Consider the following 27,398-nt stretch of genomic DNA (forward strand, 5'->3'; position numbering starts at 1 on the left):
GTTCACCCAGAACTTATCAGCATTTCGTCGGGAAGTCAATGACTCCATGAAAAATTCCACCTATGGCGTGAATAGCAATGACATGATGAGCTGACACCTTACCGGATTCCACCTGTACAGAGCAGTGTCCCTTTGGTCTGGCCCAGAGGGTTGAACAATTCTGAGGGGGAGAGGGTATGGCTGACCCTTGCTCCTCCCTCTGGGGGGGATTACAAAGGTCAGTTTGGCTGTTTTCCCAGGGAAGGAGGGGTGTGAGCCTGTGCTCACCAGGGGGCAGGGCACTGCTTGGTTCCTGGGAGGTGGGGTGGGGTTGGGGGAAGTGGGGATAGTAAGCAGGAAGGTGTGAGAATCCAGCCCCCTCTTCCTAGTGGAGGGGAAGAACCCCAGCGTCCTGACACAACCTGCCTTGTATAAACATGTACATTTTTTCATAACATTTTGAACAAGGTTTATATTGACTCAAGTTTAAAAAAAAAAAAAAGTGTGATTGAAAAATTTTTACAGAGTCTAGTGCACCAATGCTGAAGTGAGGGGTTGTGTATGCAAGTGATGAAAATGTGTATTCTGGTGGCCTGAAGCTTTACTGGATGAGGGTGTGTGAAAGTGCAGAGATATATTTAGTGACAAGCGTAGAGAGAGGCAAAAAAAAAGTAATTCCAAAATGTATATTTTTTCTTATTGTCCGTCCCTTCACTTCTCCCTGAAATTACCATTTCCTGTTATTGTCTTAACCCTTGTTATTAGGAACTCTAAGCCATGTCCAACCAAGCACCATCCCTCCTTTACTATGTTTTAAAACTCCCTCCCCCCACCACCACTGACAGATACTCCAGCTAAAGTGTTTTGTTCCTTTCTCCCATTTCCCTGGACAAAGGCCTCTTGCTCTAAAGGCAGTGTGATTTTTACCAGAATGTTAAATGATTTCTTGGGTCTCTGAAGTATGGAGACAAACAGGAGCTGAAATAAAAGCTTATTGCCCTGGGGCTGAACAGCTCTGAACATGGCTACTTCTGGCCAAGTTCCTGTGGCCAACAACTTTTAGTCTTCCCCAGCCCTTGAGGCAGAGTGTGTGTGTGTGTGCGCGCGCGTGCATGAGTGTGTGTGTATGTATGTGTGTGTGTGGATATTTATATATATCTATATATACCCTGCACTCATGAATGTATGAGCTGGAGAAAGTTACCACAATGGAGGGGGTTCTTAATAACAAGGTCTGCCTAGCATGAAATATTTAACATCCTTCTCTTCTCCCTTTTAAAAAGACATTTTTTCCTTTTTAAAAAAACCCACCATAGTAAATGTTTTTAATATTGAAAACAAAAAAAATACCTACAGAGTAATTAATAGAAAAAGCTGTTTGCCTTGTACCTTTCCCACAATTGTTGCTGCTAGTTGTGTGCATCTCTAGTTCAGCTCTTGCCCAAGGAATACATCAATTAGGTTTTATTTTCATTTCTCTTCCCTTGCCCACCCCTAACCCAACCCTGTTTAGTTTCTTGTTTTTGTTTCTTTTTGGTTTTGTGTTTTTGTTTTGTGTTTTGTTTTTTGTTCTTTCCTCTGGCGATTGTGTGTTGGGTCCTTTCTTGCGTGGTCAGATTGACGGTTGACTTGTAAGGGTGTTTGCTACATACAGTGTAAGCATTGTGACCGCCAATAAACTTCAATGGTTTCTACTGAATTTATTCTCATCCGGTTGTTTAAGTGTTCTGACCATAAGCATGGATATTAAAGCATATAATGATTGGTATAATGCCAGTAGCTAGCCGATTTTACCATTATAACCAAACCTACTTCTAGACATCTTAGGAAATAGTATAAACTGTTAGCCACAAATGTACAAGAGATATAACAAAGTTGAAATTGTTTTATAGTTGCCTTACAGTTAGAGCAATTAAAGAGCACATATGTTTCTGGAACTATTTGCTTCTGAGAACAATGAGTAAGATTCAGAAGGATAAAACACAAAGTCCTTTTTATAAAACTTCCCACATATAAAGTTCACCAAAACAACATGTCTTGTATTTTTGGGGTTTTTTTGTTTTTTTTTTAAAGGTATGGCCTATATCCATACTATTTATAAGATCAGGTTTTTTACTGACTGATTGCTCCTTGAACAGTTCTGAACACTGCCTCTTTTGTTCAATTACACCCTGAGAAGTTTGTGTGACAACTCCAATGGTTGAATCAGGAAACTACACACAGCAGATGGCAAATGATGATGCTTCTTTAATCCACAAAGGTTCCTGCAAGTTTCCCTGGATATTAGATTCAGTGATCTGAAAGACTGGTAGCTCCTGCAGCCTTTACCTGGGCATAGTAGTGTCTTTTTCTGCTGCTCCATTCTGCTGACCACTGTTGTAAACAGCTCTATTATAACCTTCCCTGTTCCGGGCTATTTCAATAGCAAAAAACTGTATCCTGGTAGCTGGAAAGCAAGGAGAATTACATTTTAGATCACCTTTTCTTCTGACAAGAACTCCCAGCTCAAAGGTCCACAAGAAAACTGAAAAAGGCCTAGGAGAAATTCTAGCAGTAAGTTCTCAAACTAGAGACTATCTGCACATAATACTCACCAAAGATAGTGTTTTCTTCACTATATCCCTGAGTACAATCCAGCCGTAGCAGTGTACCATAATTGAAATCTTCAACAATACCATTGAACTTCATGCAAAATGGTCTCCATTTCTAAGAAAGAAAAACCCAGACCAGAAAAAACAAACATACTTAGCTACTATGGCCTTATGTAGACTATTGGAGGCAAGTTTACACCAGGATTAAAATTATTATTCACTGTCAAGACAAGAATTTAACTACTAGGAGGTCCAAGCCATGTTCTTATCCATATATGTCAAAAATTTTGATGCCCCTGATCTTAAAGTTAGAAGACTAGTAGATTTGCTTGCGATTAGGAATTTTGAGTTGCTGAGCCTAAGTCTAAGTCTGTTAGTTCTAAGGAGCAGAAAGCCACTAGGCAAGATACAGATTCCGTGTGGATGGAAAGTTGGGCTGGGACATGTGAATAATCATTGCACTATATTAGCCTGGCTGAGACAAGGAAAGAGACCCAGCATTTCTCTTCTTCCTCCCTCCCCGCCCCCCCCCCAAAAAAAAAGGGAAAAAAAGGCTGGAGATTGGACCTTCTTAGCATCAGTACTCATAATGGTTGAATATGTAATAAATATAGTTAATACTAGTAGAAAAAAGTCAATCTTTTCTCTTAAAATTACAAATTAAATTTTTATAAGAAAATGCCAATTTCTTAACAATTTATAGTTATAAGATAAAACCTAAAATGCCTTATTTTAACCTTTTCTTTAAATACTTTGGAATAAACTATTTAGTTTAGTTTACTTAAGACATGCCTAAAACAAGTGAAATATCCAGAAGGCAAAAAACCCCACACGATCAGAAAAAAATCAGCCTCTGAATATATATAACCATTCACTCTTGATATTTTATATTTTTCTTGATTCTATGTTAAGGTCAGACACTATTAAGTGTCTGAGATCATATTTGAACTCAGGTCCTCCTGACTTCAGGGCTGGTGTTGTATCCACTGTGCCACCTAGCTGCCCCACTAAATCACAATTTTAATTTAGTTCTTAAAGATCCTTCTTACTTCTTTAGCTGGTTCTGATTTGAGCTCTTCTGGGTCCAACACATCTATCTTGAGTTTTCCAAAATTCTCCCGGAACTCTGAATAGATCTGGTCATCCACTTTAGTGAGTCTTAGGAACAGGGGGTCAACTGAAGAAATCAACTGCCAGATAAAAGGGAAGGAAATATTTCAAAGAAAAGTCTGGAATTTCTCATAACAATTATTATTATAAAGGATATTGCAATTCTCCTGACCTTGGTCTACTCTTGTTTCCACTGTACAATCATAAATCTGTATTGGGAAGGAAGGAACGTTTAGTCCAAGCCCTTCATGTTATAGAAGAGGAAACCAAATGATATGTCTTAAGGTCTACAGGTAGAAAATGGCAGAAGTGGAATTTCAACTCTAGTCCTTCCCAAAAAAATTATCATTTACTCTACTATTGTACCACTGTCTCTTAGGAACTAGAAACTTTTGTTAGTCACCCAATCTGAAAAAGAAATAACAGTAGTTCTTTTCCTGTACCATTTTTTAACCCCAAGCTGAATACCACCACAGCCTCCCAGAAGACTGTAAAATGCTTGGCCCTGTGAAGGGTCTTCTTAATTTTATTTGAATAGTTGAAATAAAAAAGACTCACATTGTAGTAAACCTCAGCATGCTGCATAGCCTTCATGGCCCAAACCATCTCAATGTTAGGCTGCAATAATATAACAACAAAAAATCATCTCAGTATGGCTGCTGGCTTGTCACAAAAGAGCAGTCTAAACTGGAGGGAACACAAGGAAAACCATTCTGGGCAGATAGACAAGATGAGTGACAAAGAGGTTCTTGAGGATACACCTGAGAACAAGTGATGGCACCCAAGCTGTGCTGGGCTTGGCATCTCTAAGTACCAGTTGTCAAAAGTTAACAAGTAAGCTAGATGGATCATGAATCTCAATTAATTACATTGCTTTCACAGCTGCAAGAGATGCTGTTGGAGATAGCCATGTATACTCAGATCTTTTTTTTTTTTTTTTTTTAAAGATACTGGATTTGAATCAAGTGGAGTATTTGCTTATTAATTCCTTAACTCTTAAGATTGATTTGCTTGTGTGCCTTGATTCTTAAAATATAAAATGAAATTAATCTATGCTCCTATAATCAAAGGCAACATACAATGCAAAGAAGATGTTTCATTTTTTAAAGCTCTTTGTATTCATATGTACTATTCCATTATCAAATGCCTAATATATACAAGGCATTGTGGAATACTACATACACATTATTCTAAATTGAGTGCATAAGGTAAGATAAAATATTTTTTAGCTATACAATCAATTAGGATTTCAAGGACATTTAATGGTTTAACAAATGCGACTCAAGGTAAAAGCATTAAAGACAAAGATCAGAAATGAAGAGAGGGTTCAGGTGTCTGGTGTCTCTTTTAAAAGGAAAGTGGTAGGAGATAAGTCTATAAAAGTAAATTATAGCCAGCTTACAGAAGGCCTTGAATACTAGGCTAAAGGAGTTAGGTGGCATAGTGGATAGAATACCAAACCTGGATTCAGGAGGACTCAAGTTCAAATCTGGCCTTAGACACAATACTTCCTAGCTATGTAGCCCTGGGCAGGTTACTTAACTCCAATTGCCTCAACAATAACAAAAAAAATCTGCTTTCAAAAAATATTGTCAAAAGCCTAGCTAATGCTGGAGAAAGTTATTTACATAAAACTGAACATTTTTAGCTACAGTAATCCATGAAATAATATCTAAGGTTGTCATATGATACCACTAGAAAAGGTATCACATGGGTGAAATTACAGAAGCCAACTCTCCACTAAATAACTGTTTCCTTCCTAAGCCAATGTCACCTAAAATGAACCACTACATGCCTCCTTAAACCTTGGTTTATCTAAAGGGAAAGGATCAAAATCCAAAATTTCAACAGATAGGGGGAAAGTAACACACTGGTAGTTTTCTATCAATGCAGGTAAGTAACACATAAGCCACTTAGTCTTTAGACTTGCTTTGTGAATCTAAGAAGTTTACGTGATTTGCTGAAGGTCAGAGAGGATTTGAACCTCAGACGCTAGAGGCCAGTCCTCAATGAATGTGTATACACCACTTCACTATTAATCCATATGCATCTTTTCTAGCTAGATTAGTCTTCCTTTTCTATGTATTCTAATACTCATTTGATACATTCTTCTCTTTGAACACCTTCAATAAGCTCCCTTTTGGCCTAGAAACCAAATCCCATTCAAGGTGAGATCTAACCTACTTTAGTTCATTTCTCTGCACATACTCAATATATAAGGTTTATACCTTAAATGCAATTATTTTATACTGAAGTTCCTAGGATCTTTATCTAATCCAAGGCCCTCAATTTCCAAAATGAGAAAACAGGACCAGAAAAGTACTTGAGCTGAGCTTTGAAAGATGCTAGGTATGGATTCTAAAAGGTGGGAATGAGGAATGAATGCATTCCAGGCACAGAGATAGCCATGGGAGTATCTCATGGAAACGGTATATAACACTGAAAAGGTAGGATGGAGTCATTCTGTTAATGCCTAAACACTTATATTCAATCCCAGAGGCCATAAGGAGTCAGTAATTTACTAAAAAGGAAAATAATCCATCAGAGCTACAATTCCGAAAAATGTCTTTGGCAGTTCTCTGGAAGATAAAACGATTTGAGTTAAGAGACCACTAAGGAGGACACTAGAATAGTCCAGGCCAGAAGCGATGGAGGCCTAACCCAAGGAAGCTCGTGAAGAGAAGGGGCCAGGAGTGAAGATCATTTGGTGAAAAGGATGTGAAGATCTGGCCACTGATTGGAGAGGATGTACAAATGAGAGCAATAACACCACGTTTCTGACTTGACTGAGATGGTAGTACCCCGACAAGCAAGAGAATCTGTGGAAGATCCAGCTTGAAACGTTCAGAGGACACGGGAGCACTCATATGGAGCTGGAAAGAGCCTCAGAGGCCGGCTACATGCCCTTCTTTGGTAGGTCTGAAAAGCCACATCCTTCGACTACAGGTCAGGCCTCCATCCTGCTGCCTCTCCCTAACAGCAGGGTCTAAAGCAAAAGGGGCATAATTTTTTATGTTTCAGGCCTATTTTTTCAGAACGTGAAACGTATAGAATGAAATATATCGGATTACAAAGGAAATCATGGGCCCCGACGTTTAAGGACTGGGGTAAAAAGGCGTGTTTGCGAGGGGAGAACTGAGAAAACAGGAGGCGGAGTTATAGTGTTAACAAGTCAGCCCAAAAAGACAAGTGGACCGGGATGCGGGGCGCCCAGAAAGAAGCAGGGGACAGGTAAGAAGAGTTCGGGGCTTAGGGCTTAACAAGCGCCCCAGGGAACGAGCCCAGAGAAGCGCAACTTAAAGCTCGCCGCGGGCGCCTCGGGGCACGTGGGGGCCGCCTGGGCTTCCAGGAAAGAAAGGGGCCTAAGGAGGGGAATCTCCAAGGCTGAAGGGGGCTCGAGGGTCCGGCTGGTACTCACGTCATTGCCGTAGGCCTCGGCTGGCAGAGAGAGGGCGTGAGCTGCCGACAGCAGCTCCCCAGGACCCTGTGGAGACAGCGAGGGAAAAACTACAGGTCAAGGCCCTGTCCTGCCCCATCCCACTCCACAGTCCCTGGCACTCACGCAGAGGAACCGCACTCACCAGCGCATCCAGACAGCTTCCCCCGCTTCCCGCCGCCATCGCCTCCCTCTAAGCCCCGCCTCGCAATTGCCGGTTCCGGGCAGCTACCGGAAGTAGTTCCTCGCCTGCGAAGGGAAAGCGTGGAAGGAATAGAAAAAGTAGATCGGCCGACCACTGGGCCTGCGTCTGCGCACGCACCAACCTCCCCAACACAAGCACAGAATCGAAATGGGAAAAGAAAAGTGAAGCAGAGAATTGTTGCCTTCCCCTCGTCGCAGCCGGCGGCACTATTTGGCGCAAGCGCACTGGCGAGAATATCTGGAGGCACTTGGGATTCGGAGAAAGGGGGTAGAAGAGTTTGGAGTAGGCGGGCCAATCTAGTGCACTTGGGAAGCATGGTTAAGAAAATACCTGTCAATTGGCTGGGGCGAGGGGGCGGGGCAAAAAACCTTACGTTTTAAGACCAAAGTTCGGTACCCCGGAAGTACTTCTGCCTTGACTTCTGGTCGGAAGGTAGTTTGGTTACGCCTCCTGGCTTCGTCTTCTGCCGGACCAACCGACCCACCGCGCCCTTTAGTGCAGTACACCTTCTTCCTCTCCATACACATTTAGTTCTGGAACCAGGAACGGTGATCGGACTTGCTCCCGGGTGAGGTGCGTCAACCTCCCGCTCTCCCGAGCACTGGCTCCTTTTGTGTCCTGCCGCCTCGCCGCCACCCGTTACTCCCGCAGTTAGAGCGCCAGCCGCTTGTGGGCGGATTTTGTGCCCCCGATCGATCCCAGTGTTTGATACGGGGCTTTTCCGGCCTTAGACTCAAGGGGTAAAAGGCTTTATTTAAAACTGCTGGAGTTTCCCCAAAGCCCAGACCTTCCACTTAGGTGCCAGGATCGCCAGCCTGTGGAAAACATTGTCCTACAGTTAGTTAGGGAGTAATGATGGAGGACTCGAGAAAAACCAAGTATTCCCATGTAGGAGGTTTACATGAAGCGAATTGTTGAGGATTTAAATGATGCCGCCGGTCTCGGCTGGCTTCCAAGGGGACCATGCCGCCGTTTCGGGCTTTCGACCTGCCCCCCACTGAGGGCAGGGCCGTGAGAAAAAGGACAAACTAAAAACCACAGACGCCTAAGGTACTGAGAACAAAGAGTCTCTACACAAACACTTTTTCATTTACCAAGTTAAATATTTCCCAATTATTTTACCGAGGCCATTGGGGTTAAGTGACTTGCCCGGGGTCACACATTTGAACTCAGGTCCTCCTGACTCCAGGGCTGGTGCTCTGTGCAGTGCGCCACCTAGCGGCCTCTAAATTTAATTTTTTTTTTAAACTTTGAGTTTTATAAATTGAGTTCCAAAATCTCTTCTTCCTCCCTCCCCACTCCTTGAGAAGGCATGGACATATTCATATGTGAAATAAGGAAAATCTATTACGTCATTCCCCAGAAGCCTTTCCCCATAAGAACCCCACTTCTAGTTTATGGATGTCAGCCCCATCCCGGTTACTGACATCATCGGATTCCTTGATCAGGATCTGGAAACACTCCATAATATAAACTCTACCCCATGAGTTCTTACAATAAGTTCCAAAAATCGTAGCTTCCGCTATTAAGGATCACATATCCTTGATGTGGATGAAAAAAGTTCAGAGTCTATAATTGTGTGTTTTTAATACAAGCCATATTCTCAAGTCGACTATAAAGAAGTTTCTTCCTTAGATCTGTGTTTCAGGTGCTAAGACTTAACAATATTAAATAGAGCTGTAAGACAATTCTTCTGAAACTTGAGAAAATTTTGATTATTGCATCATGATAGCCTGACCTGGAAAATTAGTTTTTGTCTCTTAATATTATTAGATATTTCATACAATTTTACACGTAAAATTCTTAATCCAATTTTGAAAATTGTCATATTTTAACTGACATCTATTAATCATATTTTCACAATAAAAGAATGTTATAGGGTGATTTCTTATAAACTATATATCTTACCAGTTATAAGGCTTCACGATCTCCATTATCTGATTCAAATAAGAATTTAAAATGATCCCTCACTATATTAACATTTATGGTTACTTTAAAATCACCAATAGGATTCATATTCTTTTATAACTGTCCTTATCAATTCAGTTTGCTATGTGAAGAAATGCAAGAATATAGCAATATTCTGTTTGATTTCAGGTGCCAATTGTATGACTCGATATCATAGCCAATTTCAAAATTAACTAGGTAAGAATTTTTTTTATTTAATAAGATGGGGATATGCTCAAGAGAATGCTATCTTTACCTTTGCAAGGTCATTCTCTTAACTTGCCCAGGACATTCTCCTGTGGATAGGCCTCAAACAGGGATACATGGCATTTCCGTTGAATGATGAACCAGCAGCCTTAAAACACACCTGGATTCAAAACTAACAGACTAACAGTAAAGTGAAGTTCCAAGAAACTTCCTCAGACAGCAAAATTTCACTAATTGTAGCTCAGAACTAGATAATTGTTATTTTTCTCATATATTAGCCTCAAAATCTCATTTAGAATGTTTCAACTATCCACAAATCTCATCTATTTACAACTATCATCCCTCTTTTCCTTCCTAAACACAAACACACATTGGTATGCAAAGCCAAAAGTAAAATATCACCATTTCCAGAATACAATGGGATAAAAATGAGAATGAAATTCATCCAGCAGAGTCCATGTAAGCAAGTGGAACATACCTGGGCACAATTTTAAGGACTAACTTGGACTCAGTACTAATCTTCTGTAAGTACCTAGCAGATGGGACACCACTGGTTGTGACTTGATAGACAAGCTAATTAAAAGCTGCACAAGTTGGACACATAGCTATGCCATTGGTGGTATCTGGAGTAACCACTCTTAATTCTATTATCCCTTGTGTGCCACAATGACACATAGCTTCTACCATGAACTGAAAAAGTATATTTGGGGAGGAATACCTTACCTTCCTCAGTCACCCAGACCTAAAAGACATGATACTGCTGTTTTTACTTCCTCACCACAAGTTGATACACAGTAAATAGTTCAAAATTATAACATTAAAAGATACAATTACCTGAGTTTCCAAATGATCCCAAATGACACACATTTAACTATTCAAAAGTTTTAAGTTTTTCACTTTGGGTGGGAAAGGCCTCAGCTCCTCAAATGGCAATGCTGTCAAGTTTCACAATACCCTGTCAGCAAGGCTTATTTCAAGGAACCTCATAGATAAAGATCTCCCAAGAGGATTTCATCATGCTTTTCTCCCAGCAGTAATTTACTATTTTCTACTTTTAAAAAATGTGTAAAGTCATAATCATAACATTTATAATGTAATAACAGTATTTGAATTTAAAAAGAGGAAGAAACATTTCCTTAAGCAACATTACCCCTTCTTCAACTTAAGTTTTCTAGTAAAAACCTTTTTGATTTTTTTTTTTGAGGCAATTGGGGTTAAGTGACTTGCCCAGGGTCAGACAATAATTGTTAAGTATCTGAGGCTATTTCTAAAATATTAACTCACATAAGAATACTAGCCATTCCTCAATTGATAAATGGTCAAAGAATGTGAACAATTTTCAGACAAATTAAAGACATTTCTAGTCATTTAAAAAAATTCTCTAAGTCATCATTGATTAGAGAAATGCATAAGGTACTATTTCACACTTCTCATATTGGCCAAGCTAGCAGAAAAGATAAGTGTTGGAAATGTGGGGAAATTGGGACATTTATATATTGTTGGGGGAGTTGTGAATTGATCCAACCATTTTGGAGAGCAATTTGGAACTATGCCCAAAGGGCTATAAAACTGTGATAATAATTCATTTAATCCAGCAATATCTCTACTATTCTGTATATAAATGTTCATAAATATATAATGTATATAAAGGAGGGGAAAGGACCCACATGTACAAAAATATTTGTAGCAGCCTTTTTTATAGTGGAAAGAAATTGAAAATTGAATGGATGCCCATCAGTTGGGGAATAGCTGAATAAGTTATGGTATGTGAATGTAATAGAATATTATTCTTTTTTTTTTAGAATTTTTTTTCACAGTATATATGCATGAGTAATTTTTTTAATAATATTATCCCTTGTATTCGTTTTTCCAAATTATCGCCCCTTCCCTCCATTCCCTCCCCCCCGATGACAGGCAATCCCCTACATTTTACATGTGTTACAATATAACCTAGATACAATATATGTGTGTAAATACCATTTTCTTGTTACACATTAAGTATTAGATTCCGAAGGTATAAGTAACCTGGGTAGATAGACAGTAGTGCTAACAATTTACATTCACTTCCCAGTGTTCCATCTCTGGGTGTAGTTATTCCTGTCCATCATTGATCAACTGGAAGTGAGTTGGATATTTCTTATGTTGAAGATATCCACTATGGAATATTATTCTATAAGAAATGAAAAGCAGGCCGATTTCAGAAAAGCCTGTAAAGATTTATACAAACTGATGCTGAATGAAGTGAATAGAATCAAGAGAACATTATACACAGGAACAAGAAGAGTTTGTGGTGATCAACTCTGATGGACTTGGCTCTTTTCAACAGAGAGGTGATTTAAGCCACTTCCAACAGACTTGTGATAGAAGCTATCATCTGCATCCAGAGAGAGAACTATAGAGACTGAATCACCTTTTTTTGTTGTTTGCTTGTTTGTTTTTTCCTTTCTCATTTTTCTCCTTTGATCTTGATAATGATGAATATGGAAATATGTTCAGAACAGTGGCACATGTTTAACCAACATCAGACTATTTGCTGTCTTGGGGGAGAGGGAATGGAAAGAGGAAAGGGAGAAAATTCTGGAACACAAGATTTTGCAAAGGTGAATGTTGAAAAATATCTTTGAATGTATTTGGAAAAATAAAATACTATTAAATTTTTTTTAAAGGAAAAAGTATCTGAGGCTAGATCCAAGAAGCTAACCCCCTTTATGATCCTTACTGTTTATAAATGCACAGTTCATACCAATTTCATTAAGGATTTTTGGGCAGTTAGAATTAGTTAAAATCACATAGTTTTTATAAGTGACAAATAGATTCAAAAACAACTCAACACAAGATCTCCATTGTAGGATGTCCCAGATTTTAATAAGCAGGATGACTTGGAAGAAGAAATTGTCCATTTCCTTCACAAAGTTAATTTCTTTTATGCTGGAAAAATCGTTCATTTAGCTATTTTGGCAATGCCCTAGAGGACAGGCCAAAGCCTAACTATATTGCACCAGAATGTCACATATTAATACTGTAAAAGGTTCTTCGCTATTCTCATAATCATGTTACTGTTACTACTCTATTATTCACTTTTATTGAAATACTTTTCAAAGGAAACATCCATTTTGGTGCTTATTGATTGTAAATGTTCCTGATTCCTAGTTGCTTGTTTTTATTTTATTTTGTTTTGTTTTGTTTTTACAAAGCTTTGATAGTTTCTAAAACTATCTTCCATATTAAGAATTTTATGTTTGATTCTCATCAAAAGAGAAGCTAATTTCCTAATAATTATAAATTAACCAAAATCTATTTTAATTTAAATTTTAATTCACCTAAATGAAACATAATTCAAATAATTTTTAAAAATCTTACCTTACTGCAAAGGCCATTAATTGCCAAGGTTTCAAATTTTGGGACCCATTATCATCAATATTCTCATGCTTTAATACATATTTGACAATTACTTGAATTAGAATGAAACTTTTATTTATAGTAGAATACCTTGATTTAAATTTTCTATTTTTATTATTATTATTATTATAGTTTTTTATTTACAAAATATGCACGGGTAATTTTTCAACATTGACCCTTGCAAAACCTTCTGTTCCAAATTTTCCCCTCCTTCCCCTCACTTCCTCCCCTATATAGCAGGTAGTCCAATATATGTTAAATATATTAAAATATATGTTAAATCCAATATATGTATACATATTTTTATTATTCAAACATTATACATTTCTTTTTTACTAATAGTTTTTATTTACCAGATATATGCATGAATAATTTTACAACTTTGACAATTGCCAAACCTTTTGTTCTAATTTTTCCCCTCCTTCCCCTCCCCACCCCCAGATGGCAGGTTGATCAATACATGTTAAATATGTTAAAGTATAAATTAAATACAATATATGTATACATGTCCAAACAGTTGTTTTGCTGTACAAAAAGAATCAGACTTTGAAATATTGTTCAATTAGCCTGTGAAGGAAATCCAAAATGCAGGCGGACAAAAATAGAGGGATTGGGAATTCTATGTAGTGGTTCACACTTATTTCCCAGAGTTCTTTCACTGGGTGTAGCTGGTTCAGTTCATTACTGCTCTTTGGAACTGATTTGGTTCATCTCATTGTTGAAGATGGCCATATCCTTCAGAATTGATCCTCATATAGTATTGTTGTTGAAGTATACAACGATCCCCTGGTCCTGCTCATTTCACTCAGCATCAGTTCATGTAAGTCTCTCCATGCCTTTTTAAAATCATCCTGTTGGTTATTTCTTACAGAACAATAATATTCCATAATATCCATATATCACAATTTACTCAGCCATTCTCCAATTGATGGGCATCCACTCAGTTTCCAGTTTCTGGCCACTACAAAGAGAGCTGCCACAAACGTTCTTGCACATACAGATCCCTTTCCCTTCTTTAAGATCTCTTAGGGATATAAGCCCAGTAGAAACACTGCTGGATCAAAGGGTATGCAGTTTGATAACTTTTTGAGCATAGTTCCAAATTGCTCTCCAGAATGGCTGGATGTATTCACAATTCCACCAACAATGTATCAGTGTCCCAGTTTTCCCACATCCCCTCCAATATTGTGCATTATTTTTCCCTATCATTCTAGCCAATCTTACAGGTGTGTAGTGGTATCTCAGAGTTGTCTTAATTAGCATTTCTCTGATTAATAATGACTTGGAGCATCTTTTCATATGGCTAGAAATAGTTTCAATTTCTTCATCTGAGAATTGTCTGTTCATATCCTTTGACCATTTATCAGTTGTAGAATGGCTTGATTTCTTATAATTTAGAGTCAGTTCTCTCTATATGTGTATACATATTTATAAAGTTATCTTACTGCACAAGAAAAATAGGATCTAGAAAGAAAAAACCTAAGAAGGAAAATAAAAATGCAAGCAAACAATAACAGAAAGAGTAAAAATGCTATGGTATGGTCCAAACTCATTTCCCATAATCCTCTCTCTGGGTGTAGATGACTCTCTTCATTACTGAACAATTAGAACTGGTTTGAATCATCTCATTGTTTAAGAGAGGCATGTTCATCAGAATTGATCATTGTATAGTCTTGTTGTTATGTATAATGATCTCCTGGTTTTGCTCATATCACTTAATAAGTTCATGTAAGTCTCTCCAGGGCTCTCTGAAATCATCCTGTTGGTCATTTCTTACAGAACAATAATATTCCATAACATTCATATACCATAATTTATTCAGCCATTCTCTATTTGATGGGCATCCATTCAGTTTCCAGTTTCTAGCCACCATAAAAAGGACTGCCACAAACATTTTTGCACATGTGGGTCCCTTTCCCTCCTTTAAGATCTCTTTGTGTTAAAAACTTTCTATTTTCATAAAAACATAGTTTTGACTTCATATAGAGTTAACAGAAATTGCTTTACTTTATCTGATATATTTTTCTGAAGGGCTCAGAGTATGACTTTTTCTGTATTTCCTTTTAAATCACTCAAAAATTAAGTCCATTTATATTTGTTTTTTCTTAATTTATATTATAAGATCATTTAGTAGAGATTCCAAATCACTTTGTTTTTATGATTTTATGATTTATCAGCTTATAAATGATAAGAATTTCTTTTATATTGGAAGCTTCCTCATTTCATCAAATAAAATATTTATTTGTCCTGAAATAATTTGCAAGTTCTGCTTTTCCCTCTCAAAGAGGTTTCAGTATTTTATAATTTTATAAGCCATATGTTCATTTTAATTCAATCTTTTGTAATCTGAGCATCCTTTATAAGATGTGTATAAACTTAATTTATACCTATATCTTTTTTATATTTTTGTTTAATTTTATCTTCAATAATTCTTTCCCTGACTTATTATGGTCTTATTTATACAACTTGGATTTATTTTCTTTTTTCCCTCAAAAATATTTTATTTTTCCAATTTACATGAAAAAATATTCATTTCTATAAGATTTTGAGTTCCAACATTTTTCTCCCTCCCTTCCTTATCTCTTCCATCACCAAGACAGCAAGCAATCTGATATAGGTTATACATATATAATCATTTAAATATTTCTATATTAGTCATGTTGTGAAAGAAAAATTAGAACAAAAAGCTATGAGAAAGAAAAAGCAAACAAAGAAAAAAGGTGAAAATACTATGCTTCAATCTACATTCAGTCTCCATAGTTTGTTCTATGGATGCAGATGGCATTTTTTATCTCAATTGTCTTGGAATTAATTGTCTTGGATCACTGTATTGCTAAAAGAGCTAAATCTATCAGAGTTGATCATCACATTATTCATGCTTTTATGGTATAAAATGTTCTCTTAGTTGTACTCACGTCACTCAGCATCAGTTCATGTAAGTCTTTTCTGAAATCAGCCTGCTCATTATTTCTTATAGAACAATAATATTTATTACATTCATATACCACAACCTATTTAGCCATTCCCCAGTTGATGGGCATACCCTCAATCTCCAATTCCTTGCCACCACAAAAAGAGTTGCTACATATATTTTTTACACATTTGGGAACTTTTATGATCTCTTTGGGATATAAGCCCAGTAGGAACACTGCTGGATCAAAGGATATATGTAGTTTTATAGACCTTTGAGCATAGTTCCAAATTGTTCTCTAGAAGGTCTGGATCAGTTCACAATTCCACCAAGAATGCATTAGTGTCCCAGTTTTCCCACATCTCCCCATTTATCATTATATTTTCCTGATATCTTAGCTAGTCTGAGAGGTATGAGGTGGTATCTTATGAACTTATTTTCACTAAACAACTGTTTTCAATACAAATTTTACTGTTTTAATTTACCTAAACAATTGATTTAAATCTCTAGTATCATTAAATCACATCTTCAGTTGCTTTGCGATTTCATAATAAGTCTTTCCTTTTTGGGGAGCACTTTTGGATTCACTTTCAATTAGAAGTCCCAATCAGAATTTAGTACACTCAGGTTGGCTATTTTAAAGTAGTAAACTACAGAATGGTAAATGAATTCTGATTCTACCCACTTTAATTCTTTTATGAAAAGATCTAAATTTCCTTATTCTGCCTAACAATAAAAATTTCATGACAAACTTATCCCAATCTTAAACACTTCTCTGTATTCCTATTTCATTGACTCTCTTCTGAACATAGCTAATAATTAATAAGACAGTTCTTAAAATTAAAACTTCAACTTCAAATAAATTTCTAACCATTTTAAAAGTCCCATTAAGGAACATCTGATCTGTGATTTTTTTAAATTGTTGTTTTCATTAAATTTTACAGAATTTTCTAGTTGCCCATAAGCTCATCGAAATACTTTATAAAGTCATCCAAGTTATAATATAAAATCGAAAGAAATTTGATTGATTCCAATCAGTTTTTAGTTAATTTCTGTATATGTCTTTCATCTCAGCAATCTCCAACATAGTGTTGGAAACAGGGGCGGGAGGAGGGAAGAAAGATTTGCCTTTTTTAAGGCTTTTATTTTTGAAAGTTTACTTTTTTTTTTTTTAACATTTTGTTTCTTTTGGTTGATCATGCCAAAAGAAAAGATATAGTTAACACCTGTTAGCTTGGTGTTTTAGCTTAGATTAGCACAAAGCACAAATGACAACACAGATAAAAGAGATACTTATTTCCCATTCTCTTAAAAGATTTTCCTGATTGTATAAGTTATTTTCTGTCTGAAATAAAGAACCCACTATTCCTAAACTTAGTTTCATCATTTACAAAATGAACACACATAGAACATATGACATTAAATCAGGTCTGAAATTCTAAGTTTTAGAAATCAAGATTATATTTGTTTCCTCTATCTTGTAGTTGGGTCCTGCTGTCCAAACTAAGAGAATTCTTCTGCTTCCTAACATTAACATTAATTGATGCTTTTAGAATTTTATCAATTAAAAAATGTAATTTCCTTTGGTCTAATTGGTCAATTGAGTTTGCCCATTTAAAGTGTAGATTATATTTACAACAAGTCCTTGATAGATAGAAGAGCTGGTTAAAGAATCCATTTCTCTAGACTTTTTTCCCCTACAGGAAGAAAAACTGACAATGATGAAGGATTTCATCATTTCATTTGTTCTAAGCTAATTTGGGGAGATTGTTCAATAAAATTCCATAATCCTCTAAGAAATCAAAAGTTATTTGCTTTAATCAAAACAATCTTCTTAACCCTTTGTATTCTCAAACCAAACTTTACCCAACTTAATAACTCTTTCTTCTCACTACTTGACAAAGACTGCGGGGAAAAACTGGAAACTAGTATAGCAGAAACTAGGCATTGACCCACACCTGACACCATATACCAAGATAAGGTCAAAATGGGTTCATGATCTAGACATAGAGTGTTATAAGCAACTTAGAAGAACATAGGGTAGTTTACCTCTCAGATCGGTGGAGGAGGAAAAAATATGTGACCAAAGAAGTACTGGAGATAATTATTGATCACAAAATAGATAAGTTTGATTATATTATGTTAAAAAGTTTTGTACAAACAAAACTAATGCAGATAAGATTAGAAGGAAAGCAATAAACTGGGAAAACATTTTTACATCTTAAGAAGTCTAATAAAGGCTTCATTTCTAAAATGTATAGAGAATTGACTCAAATTTATAAGAATTCAATCCATTCTCCCAATTGATAAATGGTCAAAGGATATGAACAGACAATTTTCACATGAAAAAATTGAAACCATTTCTAGTTATATGAAAAGGTGCTCTCACTATTAATCAAAGAAATGCAAATGCCTCTCAGATTGGCTAAGATGACAGGAAAAGATAATGATGAATGTTGGAGGGGATGTAGGAAAACTGGGACACTAATACATTGTTGGTGGAGTTGTGAACTGATCCAACCATTCTGGAGAGCAATTTGGAACTATGCCCAAAGGGCTATCAAACTGTGCATATCCTTTGATCCAGCAGTGTTTCTACTGAGCTTATATCCCAAAGAGATCTTAAAGTAGAGAAAGGGATCCACATGTGCAAAAAATATTTGTGGCAGCCCTTTTTATAATTGAATAAATGCCTATCAGTTGGAGAACAGCTGAATAAGTTATAGTATATCAATGTTATGGAATATTATTGTTCTGTAAGAAACAAACCAACAGGATGATTTCAGAGAGGCCTGAAGAGACTTACATTAACAGATGCTGAGTAAAATGAACAGAACCAGGAGATCATTGTGCACTGAAATATCAATTCTGATGGACGTAGCTCTTTCCAACAATGAGATGGTTAAGGCCAGTTTCAGTGATCTTATGATGAAGAGAACTATCTACTCCTAGAGAGAGGACTGTGGGAACTGAGTGTGGATCAGAGTAGCATTTTCACTCATTTTGCTATTGTTTGCTTGCATTTTATGTTCTTTCTCATTTTTTCCAATTTGATTTGATTTTTCTTATATAGCAAGATAATTATATAAATATGTATGCCTATATTGGATTTAACACACATTTTTACCATGTTTAACATGTATTGGACTACTTGTCATTTAGGGGAGGGATGGGGGAAATGGGGAAAATTGGAACATAAGGTTTTGCAAGGGTTAATGTTAAAGAATTATCTAAATATATGTTTGAAAAATTAAAAGCTTTAATAAAGAAAAAGGAAAAAAAGAGCCAAGTCTGTCACAGTTGATCATCACATATTCTTGCTGTTGCTGTGTACAGTGTTCTCTTGATTCTGTTCATCTTACTTGGCATCAGTTCATGTAAGTCTTTCCTAGTAAAGCAGCGTTTCTTAAAACCATGTGTGTGTGTGTGTGTGTGTGTGTGTGTGTGTGTGTGTGTGTGTGTGTGTGTGTGTGTTGGTTCATCTCAAGATAATGCTTTTGAATCCATAAAAGGCATAAGAATATGAAAGAAAAGAGATCAATTATATTGATATAGTTACTAGATTTTTTTTTTAAATTGTATCCCACATTAAAAAAAAAATTAGTTCTTTCTTTAGTCATCAGGAAGAGGAAGTCCACACTTGTCCCAGTGTGAATCATGTAGGATGCATTTATCCTCTTTTGCCTGATTCCATCTCTCCTGGGGGTATCAAGAGTGGCACTTCTCGGAGAACTGAGAGAATTGGACTAGATTGCTCAGATAACCTACCTTTTGGCATTTACCATCTGAGAGATTCCCCACTGAAGACTCCAGAGATACTCCACACCCCCTTCCCCACTTTGATTATGGATCTAGTGAGGCAATCTTCTAATCACCTGAGTTCTGCTTATATAGATCTTTTCCTGTAGCTAACACAGTAACATTCAGGGATTCATTTTGGCAAATTCTTCAATACTTCCAATTCTTAAAAGATTTAAAATATCTTTTATAAGTGAATATTCAGCAAAATTTACATCTACTTTCCTTGAAAATGTCCTAAAAATTAGTTTTGATTATCAATAACTCACTTAGTCCTAAGAATGTAAGTGACAATAACCTCACTCATTAAATAAAAAGGAGACTTCTCCTTTCTTTACCTCTTTAAAATTAAAATGTGCTTCCTTCTCTGAAGAGGTTGGGATTGTTTCCACAAAAGCCACATGACAATTTACCATTGAGATCAGATCTAGCCCAATTTATTGCTTCCTCAAGATGTTTCAGAGTATTGAAGTGAGGAATCACTCCCCCAAGCCCTACCCATCCATGGACTGGTCATAGAATCTTCTAGATGGGGGTCATGATCCTCTTCAATAATGAAAGATAAACAACAGTCCTCTGAGAGCCACTGAAATGATTTTCCCCTCAATTAGTTTGAGATTTTTTCTACCGATAACAAAAATTAATTACTCCTTGATAAAATAATTTAAAGGTTAAAAAAAATCTATTTTAACCCTGTCAAAAAGAAACTTTAAAATTACCCAGGTGGCTAGCTGGCTAAAAATGAGGAATTAGCAATTCCACTGCTGAATCTTCCTAGTCTAAGGGAAATAAAAGTAAAGAAAAATGGAGGAAAAAATGGGGAAAAAACAGTGTCCTGTGTATAAAAAGCTAGAATTATGGTCATGTAATTTTTATAAAAATAGTATTTGAGTGCTCCAGAGGTTATAAATTTAGACAGATTAGTCACAAATTTAAATAGTTCCTCTTAGTCCAAATGGGGACTCTTCTTAAATAAATTGAATTTAGGATAAATCTAGACAGACTTACCAATCTTGAAAAGATGTACCTCAGGTTTAAAGAATTTGGGTGCACATAGTGAGGGGAATCCTACTTCCCAGGACCAGTGTCTGCAGAGGAGCCATTGGTGAAAATTCATCCTAATATATGCTTCCTTTTAGGGTCCTTTGTTGGAGCTGGTCTAAAAAGATTGAAGTCCACACATCACTGTCCCATCTCAGGGTACCAATAATGTGGAGATTTAAATTGTTCAACAACAATAAAAGAGACTGGAGGCAGATCCCTGGGCCAATGGATTGATGGTCCTTTCTAATGAAATGGACCTCAAATGGTTCTCATGATCTAAGATGCCCCTTTTTTCCAGGGCCTTATTTTTATAAAGCTTAATGCCAAATTGGATACCTGAACACTCTAAAGAAGCTATACAAAGTACAGAAATCCTATTGGTTGATAGGTTCAAAAATTTTGCTTTGAGATCCAAAAAATGATGCATCAGCTAGAAATGGTATGTCAGCAAGGATATCTTGGATTGGGAGAAGCATGAGTCATTTACATTATATCATAACATGGTCACCTGCTTATGTTTGACAAGAGAAAGTGGTCCAGAAGTACAAAAATAAATTGGGAGACTTTCCATGTAATTGAGACACCTCTGCCATGCTGGGCTTGGTCACCATAACAAGAAAAATTAAGAGTGGAAGAGGGCCTTTATCTTACTATCAGATAAGAGAACTTACAATTGGCAGCACACAGCTCTGGGATCTAATATATAGAACTTATAATCACTATCTCTATAGAATTATAACTGATTAATAATATTTGGAATACAGTAGAACTCCAAATGAATTATTTCTCACAAATATTTGGCACCTTTGTAAATCATAAAATGCTATAATAAATTTGAGCTGTCATATTTCCTGCTACTATTTGTAATTCAAACAATTAAATGTCAATTGTTTTAAATTCACATAGGAAAAACTAAGAGGATAAAGAATGACTATTTGCCACATCATGACATGTAATTTTAATGTACAATCCACTGAGTTCTCTCTCTCTCTTTGTATACATATATGTATGTGTGTATCTTGATTAGGCAGGATAAGCATTACAAATAATGAACTGGCCCCAGGGTTGAATAGAAGAAAGTAATCTGCATTGTATTTGAGAAACTGTGCATCATTCTCAATGATCCCAAGATGTTCTCTAAAACAAAAATTCATCTTTTTAAAACATCACTATTCTCTTCCCTTAAATCGGGAAAAACTATGAAATGCTGCAATCTCCAAAGAATTATAGTTTCATCTTACCCAAAGAACAATGAATAGGTGAGTGCTAAGCATAACTAGATTGTAGTATATTGCCAAATATAACTTGCACACAAGGAGAAGCATAAAACACATCATTCACGAGATATCATATTAGCAAAAATGAGAAATGACAAAAGTAAGTCAACTATACTACATCAGCAGTACCTAACATTAAGTAACCTACTGGAAGGCCTCATGATGCACTGGGTAGGTTTCTTACAGAATATTTATGAGATATTTATTGATATATTTATGGATAGGTTGTGATTTGCACCCCTGGAAAGAGTGTCTACGTATTGAATTATTATCTGCCCTGATTTTTGACATCTAGGATGCTTTCTTGCCTTTCTCAATGCCTATGGTACATCACCCTTTCAGATACCCTTTGCCATCATCCTCAGTATCTGGATGACTCTTCTAATGCCAAAACTCAAAGTTCCTCAACTTCCTTGTTTTCTATGACCTTCATTGTCTACTTCAGCTACTTAATGTATGATCCAAAATTGTCCAACCTACAAAAAAAAAAAAAAAAAAAAAAAAAAAAAACTGAGGCAGAACTCCAAGCCTATAGCATTTTATTAAAGAATCCATGGCCCCCTCTAATGAAGTAGACCTCAGATCTTTCTCATGATCTGAGATGCTCTCTGCCTTTAATGTTATAGTGTCTGATATCTATATGATACAGAAGAATCTCTGTAAAATGAAGAATCTCATTGGTTGATAGATCTTGACCCTTATCCTCCAGAAGCATTTACACAAAATACAGAATTCCATTGTTTGACAAATGATCTGATGAGCTTACCTTGGCAGACCTATCTTGATCTTTCAGGAAGTCCCATTGAGCAGACAAGCAGACCTATGGGCTGGATTGAAAAACATAAATCAAACTTCTGATAGAAACTCATCTCATGGACTGATAGAAAAGCAGCCACAAGCTCACAAACAGGATCACTTATTTGGCCAAATGCTTATGACCTTTTCCCTATGTTGGGCAATAGATGGGCAAAAATGGTTGGGGGATGTTCCATATCATCAAGTCACCTCTTCCACTCTGGGGTTGTTATGAGGTTGGTCCCCATAACAAGGCAAAAACAAGAGTGGAGGGCCTCTAGTTAGATTCCTATGATTAAGCAAGTGAACTTAACATCTGCAGTTTATTGCTCTGGGGCCTAATACACAAGATATAATTATCATCTCTATGGAATCAGAGGTCTAATTCATCATCTATCACACTTAGATCTCACCATCACTTGAAATTACTCCATCTCCAAGATCTCAAACTCTGAAATTCCTCTGTCAGTCTGATGAATATGAAGTGAAACCTAGAAATTGTTATAAATTACATTCCTCTTGTTATTAATAATATGGAACATTTTCCCCATGGCTTTTATCATTTGATTTTTTCTTTAAGAACTATTTTAACCATTTATCTATTGAGTAACAGCTCTTGTTCTCCAATATGATTTTTAAATATATCTTAGATATCAGAATTTCATCAGAAAAATTTGCTGCAAAGAATTTCCTTAGTTCATTATTTTCTTTCTAATATAATTTTGTTTGTATAAAAGCTTCTCAGTTTAGTGTAATAAAAATTGTCCATTTTATTTTCTGAGATCTTTGCTATCCCTGGTTTGGTCATGAGATTTTTCCTTCTAACCGTAGTTTTAAAAGTTATCTTCTTTCTTGCTCCAGTTTCTTATGATGTGACCTTTTATATCTAGGGTATCTGTTGTTCTGGCACTTATTTTGGTATTTGGTATTAGTTGGTTTTGTTTTTTTTCTATAACTAGTCAAGGCATTATACTGAAGTTGGAGATGGAAACCTAAAATGCTGAAATACTGAATAAGAATTTGCTGAATGTATGCTAGTCTTATTTCCAAGAAGAAACTGTGTCCCAAGGACTTATTATTCTCATGTTTCTTCCTTATTTCCTAGCACAGGACTGGACAGACTCTAAATCCCCATCCCCATAAATACTTCAGAATTTATTCAGAAGAAGAGTGGTTTATGGAAAAAGGTTACTTCTGCTTTAAGACCTGCAACCAGTAGGTTGATTGAACCTAACAAGCTTCATAAGAACCATCTGTGGCTACCCTGCCCCATGATAAAAGGAAAATGAAGTAGGAGTGAGCATAGAGGCAGTGTAGCTGAGGAAGCAGGGGCAGAAATATAGGGCAGGATGGAATGACTAGGGCATAAGGAAGACCAGAAGGCTGGGACTGCAGAGGTGAGCTCAGGCAACTAAGAGCTAAAGTCACTTCCTGATCCTTGATTTTTTTTTTTTTATTTATTTATTTATTTTACCTATAAATTTCATAAAGCCCTAGGAGATGGGCATGATGGTTCCTATGAGAGGAAAGGTGACCTCCAAACATTAAAGCCTCATAGTTTAGGATTCAACTTGACTCATTCATTACTCCTTCGGTGATTTCTGTGTGCCCTATACCTTAGGTCTTTGGGGGAATACAAAAGATACCTAAGAAGTGTATCTGAAGATAGAAGGTCTATACCGGTAACAAGTAGTTATATGACAAAGCAAGGTGGATAATTGATTCAAGGAGGGGGATAAATAAAGGCTAGAGTAACTGTGGAGTTCAGAGGTCTGAAAGATCCCTGGGGGCTAAGATTGTCAGGACAACCCTTATCTATCTTTCCTCCTTCTTACAGCCTAAGGTGCCTTTAAAACTCCCTCCTCAAGCATCATGCCTTTAACCAGAGCCAGAAGTAAGGCTGAAAAGTCCTTGGCCCTGCTCTGGGGTAAGTAAAGTGGAATTCTTTTTCTGGAAGAGTCAAGGGTTTGGATAGTATTCCTAACCTTGGGGATAGAGAACTCTTCTTCCCTTTCTCTTGTGATTTCCCTCTCTACCCTGTTCTTAGTACTGGAAAAGCCTGGAAAGCCTTCTCTAGCAAGAATTATTGATTGATGGCTAGAGCTCCATCTTTGCTGATCTAAAATGCTAGAGAAGGCATGGGGGAGGGCAGAGAAAAGGGGAAAGTATTCTTCATAGCCATCCTTCCCCAGTCTCTCCTTCTTCCTCAGGCTGTGAGTTGAACTGGAGTAATCGCTCATACACTTTTCACCCCTTGGAAGATGGGAATGGTGATCATAAATTAATGCTGCACCTGGTGAGTGAACCCTTAGGCAGACAACTAAGTATGACTAGGAAGTAAGAGGAGAGAGTTGCCCTTATGCTAAGGAAGAGGGAGGAAAGAGAAGAGGAATTCTAAATAGAAAAAAAAGTGTTCCTGAGATTTATTTAGGAGGATGCCCTGGGCAGTGGTTAATAGCTAAGAGGAAACTTGAGCCTGCTTCCATACTCCCTTGCAGATATGCCTAGGAGAGAAGAGCAACGATGATGTGACCATAGTGGAGATCATATCACCTCCTAGTGAGGATGGCAAACAGAGACCACCAGTTCCCATTGCCACATTGAAGCCCTCAGTCCTGCCCATGGTAAGCTACCCCATGACCCATTAACTGAGGGTGAGAGATTAGTAAGGACTGAGATAAATTGCTTTCTCTGAAATTCATACTTTTCTATCAAATATTGCCAATCTCTTTAAAATGCAAGCTTTGAATGTTAGAAGGGAAGCAGAAAGTTGGGAGGAAAATTTTACAGCTGATATTTCTGATAAAATATATAGACAACTGATTTAAGTTTTAAGAATATGTCATTCCCCAATTGAGAAGGGGTCAAAGGACATAAACAATTTTCAAATGAAGAAATTAAAATCATTTCTATGCATATGAAAAAGATGTTCTAAATCATTATTGATTAGAAAAATGCAAATCAATACAACTCTGAGTAACCATTTCCTATCTCTCAGATTGGCTAAGATAATATAAAGATAAATCTTGGAAGGGATGTAGGAAAACTGGGACACTAATACATTGTTGGTAGAGTTATGAACTGATCAAACCATTCTGGAGAGGAATTTGGAATTATGCCCAAAGGGCAATCAAACTGTGTGTACCCTTTGATCTAGCAGTGTCTCTACTGGGCCTGTATACCAAAGAAATCACAAAAAAGGGGAAAGGACCCACATGTACAAAAAATGTTTGTAGCAGCTCTTTTTGTAATGGCTAGGAACTGGAAATTGAATAGATGTCTATCACCCAGGGAATGGCTGAATGAGTTATGGTATATGAATGTAATGGAATATTATTGTTCTATAAGAAATGATGAACAGTTTGATTTCAGAAAAGCCTGTAATGACTTACATGACCGATGCTGAGTGAAGTGAACTAAATCAAGAAAACATTGTACACAGTAACAACAAAAATTATGTAGTGATCAATTTGTGATAAACTGTGCTATTCTCAACAATATGATGATTCAAGGCAATTTCGATATATTTGGGATGGAAAATGCCATCCACATTCAGAGAGAGACTCAATATGGATAGTATTTTCACATTTTTGTTTAATTTTTTTCTTATGTTTTTTTTTTACCTTTTGGTTTGATTTTTTGCAACAATATGACAAATATGTTTAAAAGAATTGCACATATTTAATCTATATTAGATTGCTCTGTGTGTTGGAGAGTGGAGAGGTAAGGGAGGGAAGAAGAAAAATTTGGAACACAAAGTCTTAACAAAAATGAATGTTGAAAACTATCTTTACATATATTTGGAAAATAAAATACTATTGAAAATTAAATTCAAGGCTTCTGGAAGGGCAATACCTTCAGTTATTCCTATCTTAGTATGACTAAACATTCATACAAGTAATAAGAGGGACATTGGGTACTTTGAGAAAATAGAGAGGCTGAAAAGGACAAAGGAAAAGAGGAGAAATTAAAATTACTCCTGACTTTCCTTTTGGCCCAAATATAGGATCATCTTAGTACAATGTTAAGCTTTCATAACTATTTAGTAATAGTTCAAGTTTAAATAATAAGGTGAACTATTCAAACTAAACAATTGTACTGACTTTTTGAGATACCCTGTGGTTTAAGATCAACCAATTTCTGCTTTTCTCCAAATCAACTTCTTAGCAAATCCAAGAGCTTCAGAGTAGTAGAAAGGGACAGAAAACCTGAGAAATTCTGTTTCCTGGTTATTTGCTTTTCAGGTCAACATTTCAGGAATGGAACTTACTCCTCCCATTACTTTCCACCTTCGGTGTGGCTCAGGGCCAGTCTATATCAGTGGCCATGATCTTACTGGTAAGCCAGATGGGTAGAGTATAAAATTGCAATGCTAGGTACGTAATAGGCAATGGCAACCTATTTTCCCCATTGTCCAAGGAATTTTGGCCTGAGATTCTAAGCTCTCTCCAATCTGATTCCATTCTGCCTTTCCAACTTTATCTTTAAACTGATTCTGAGTCCCAACTTCCCCAAAATACCTTTTAAAATTCTGCCTACAAAGTCTTCATTCTTGCTCTTTCTCCTTCCTAAAAAGCCCTTTTCCCTACGTCTTCCTAAAGTCTTCCCCTATCCTCCATATATCTAACATATAGAAATGTATATATATGTACATATAAATGTGTGTGTATATATATATATACATACACACACACACAGA

General features: G+C 36.6%; 3 protein-coding genes across 27 annotated transcripts in view; 2 read left to right on the forward strand and 1 right to left on the reverse strand.

The window, feature by feature from the left end:
• XPO7 (exportin 7) overlaps positions 1 to 1,678 on the forward strand; it is a 35,457-nt gene extending 33,779 nt beyond the window's left edge. The window contains 1 exon segment of the mRNA XM_074287462.1: positions 1 to 1,678. Within this exon segment, the coding sequence (XP_074143563.1) occupies positions 1 to 94 (94 nt within the window). The 3' untranslated portion in view covers positions 95 to 1,678.
• Positions 1,665 to 7,365, reverse strand: PBDC1 (polysaccharide biosynthesis domain containing 1). The gene is made up of 6 exons (XM_074287473.1): positions 7,262 to 7,365; positions 7,099 to 7,164; positions 4,239 to 4,298; positions 3,620 to 3,760; positions 2,574 to 2,685; positions 1,665 to 2,425 (listed from the first exon to the last, which is right to left on the reverse strand). The coding sequence occupies exons 1-6, from the start codon at positions 7,298 to 7,300 to the stop codon at positions 2,304 to 2,306; spliced, it is 540 nt and encodes a 179-aa protein (XP_074143574.1). The 5' UTR covers positions 7,301 to 7,365; the 3' UTR covers positions 1,665 to 2,303.
• The window catches only part of NPM2 (nucleophosmin/nucleoplasmin 2), a 22,406-nt gene continuing 2,077 nt past the window's right edge, over positions 7,070 to 27,398 (forward strand). For 4 of the 25 annotated variants that reach the window (XR_012486027.1, XR_012486026.1, XR_012486020.1 and 1 more), the window contains exons 1-6: positions 7,780 to 8,371; positions 9,419 to 9,466; positions 24,537 to 24,626; positions 24,910 to 24,995; positions 25,198 to 25,323; positions 26,944 to 27,037. Coding sequence is in view for 10 of the 25 variants with exons in the window: in XM_074287469.1 (XP_074143570.1) it covers positions 24,572 to 24,626; positions 24,910 to 24,995; positions 25,198 to 25,323; positions 26,944 to 27,037 (361 nt within the window). In the remaining 15 variants the exon portion in view is untranslated. Of the gene's footprint in view, positions 8,372 to 9,418; positions 9,467 to 23,985; positions 24,097 to 24,536; positions 24,627 to 24,891; positions 24,996 to 25,197; positions 25,324 to 26,943; positions 27,038 to 27,398 lie in introns of those variants that run through there. The other 21 variants (XR_012486031.1, XR_012486029.1, XR_012486022.1 and 18 more) reach the window with 10 other exon arrangements.

The sequence above is a fragment of the Sminthopsis crassicaudata genome, chromosome 2 (assembly GCF_048593235.1).
Source record: "Sminthopsis crassicaudata isolate SCR6 chromosome 2, ASM4859323v1, whole genome shotgun sequence".
NCBI classification, from domain to species: Eukaryota; Metazoa; Chordata; class Mammalia; order Dasyuromorphia; family Dasyuridae; genus Sminthopsis; species Sminthopsis crassicaudata.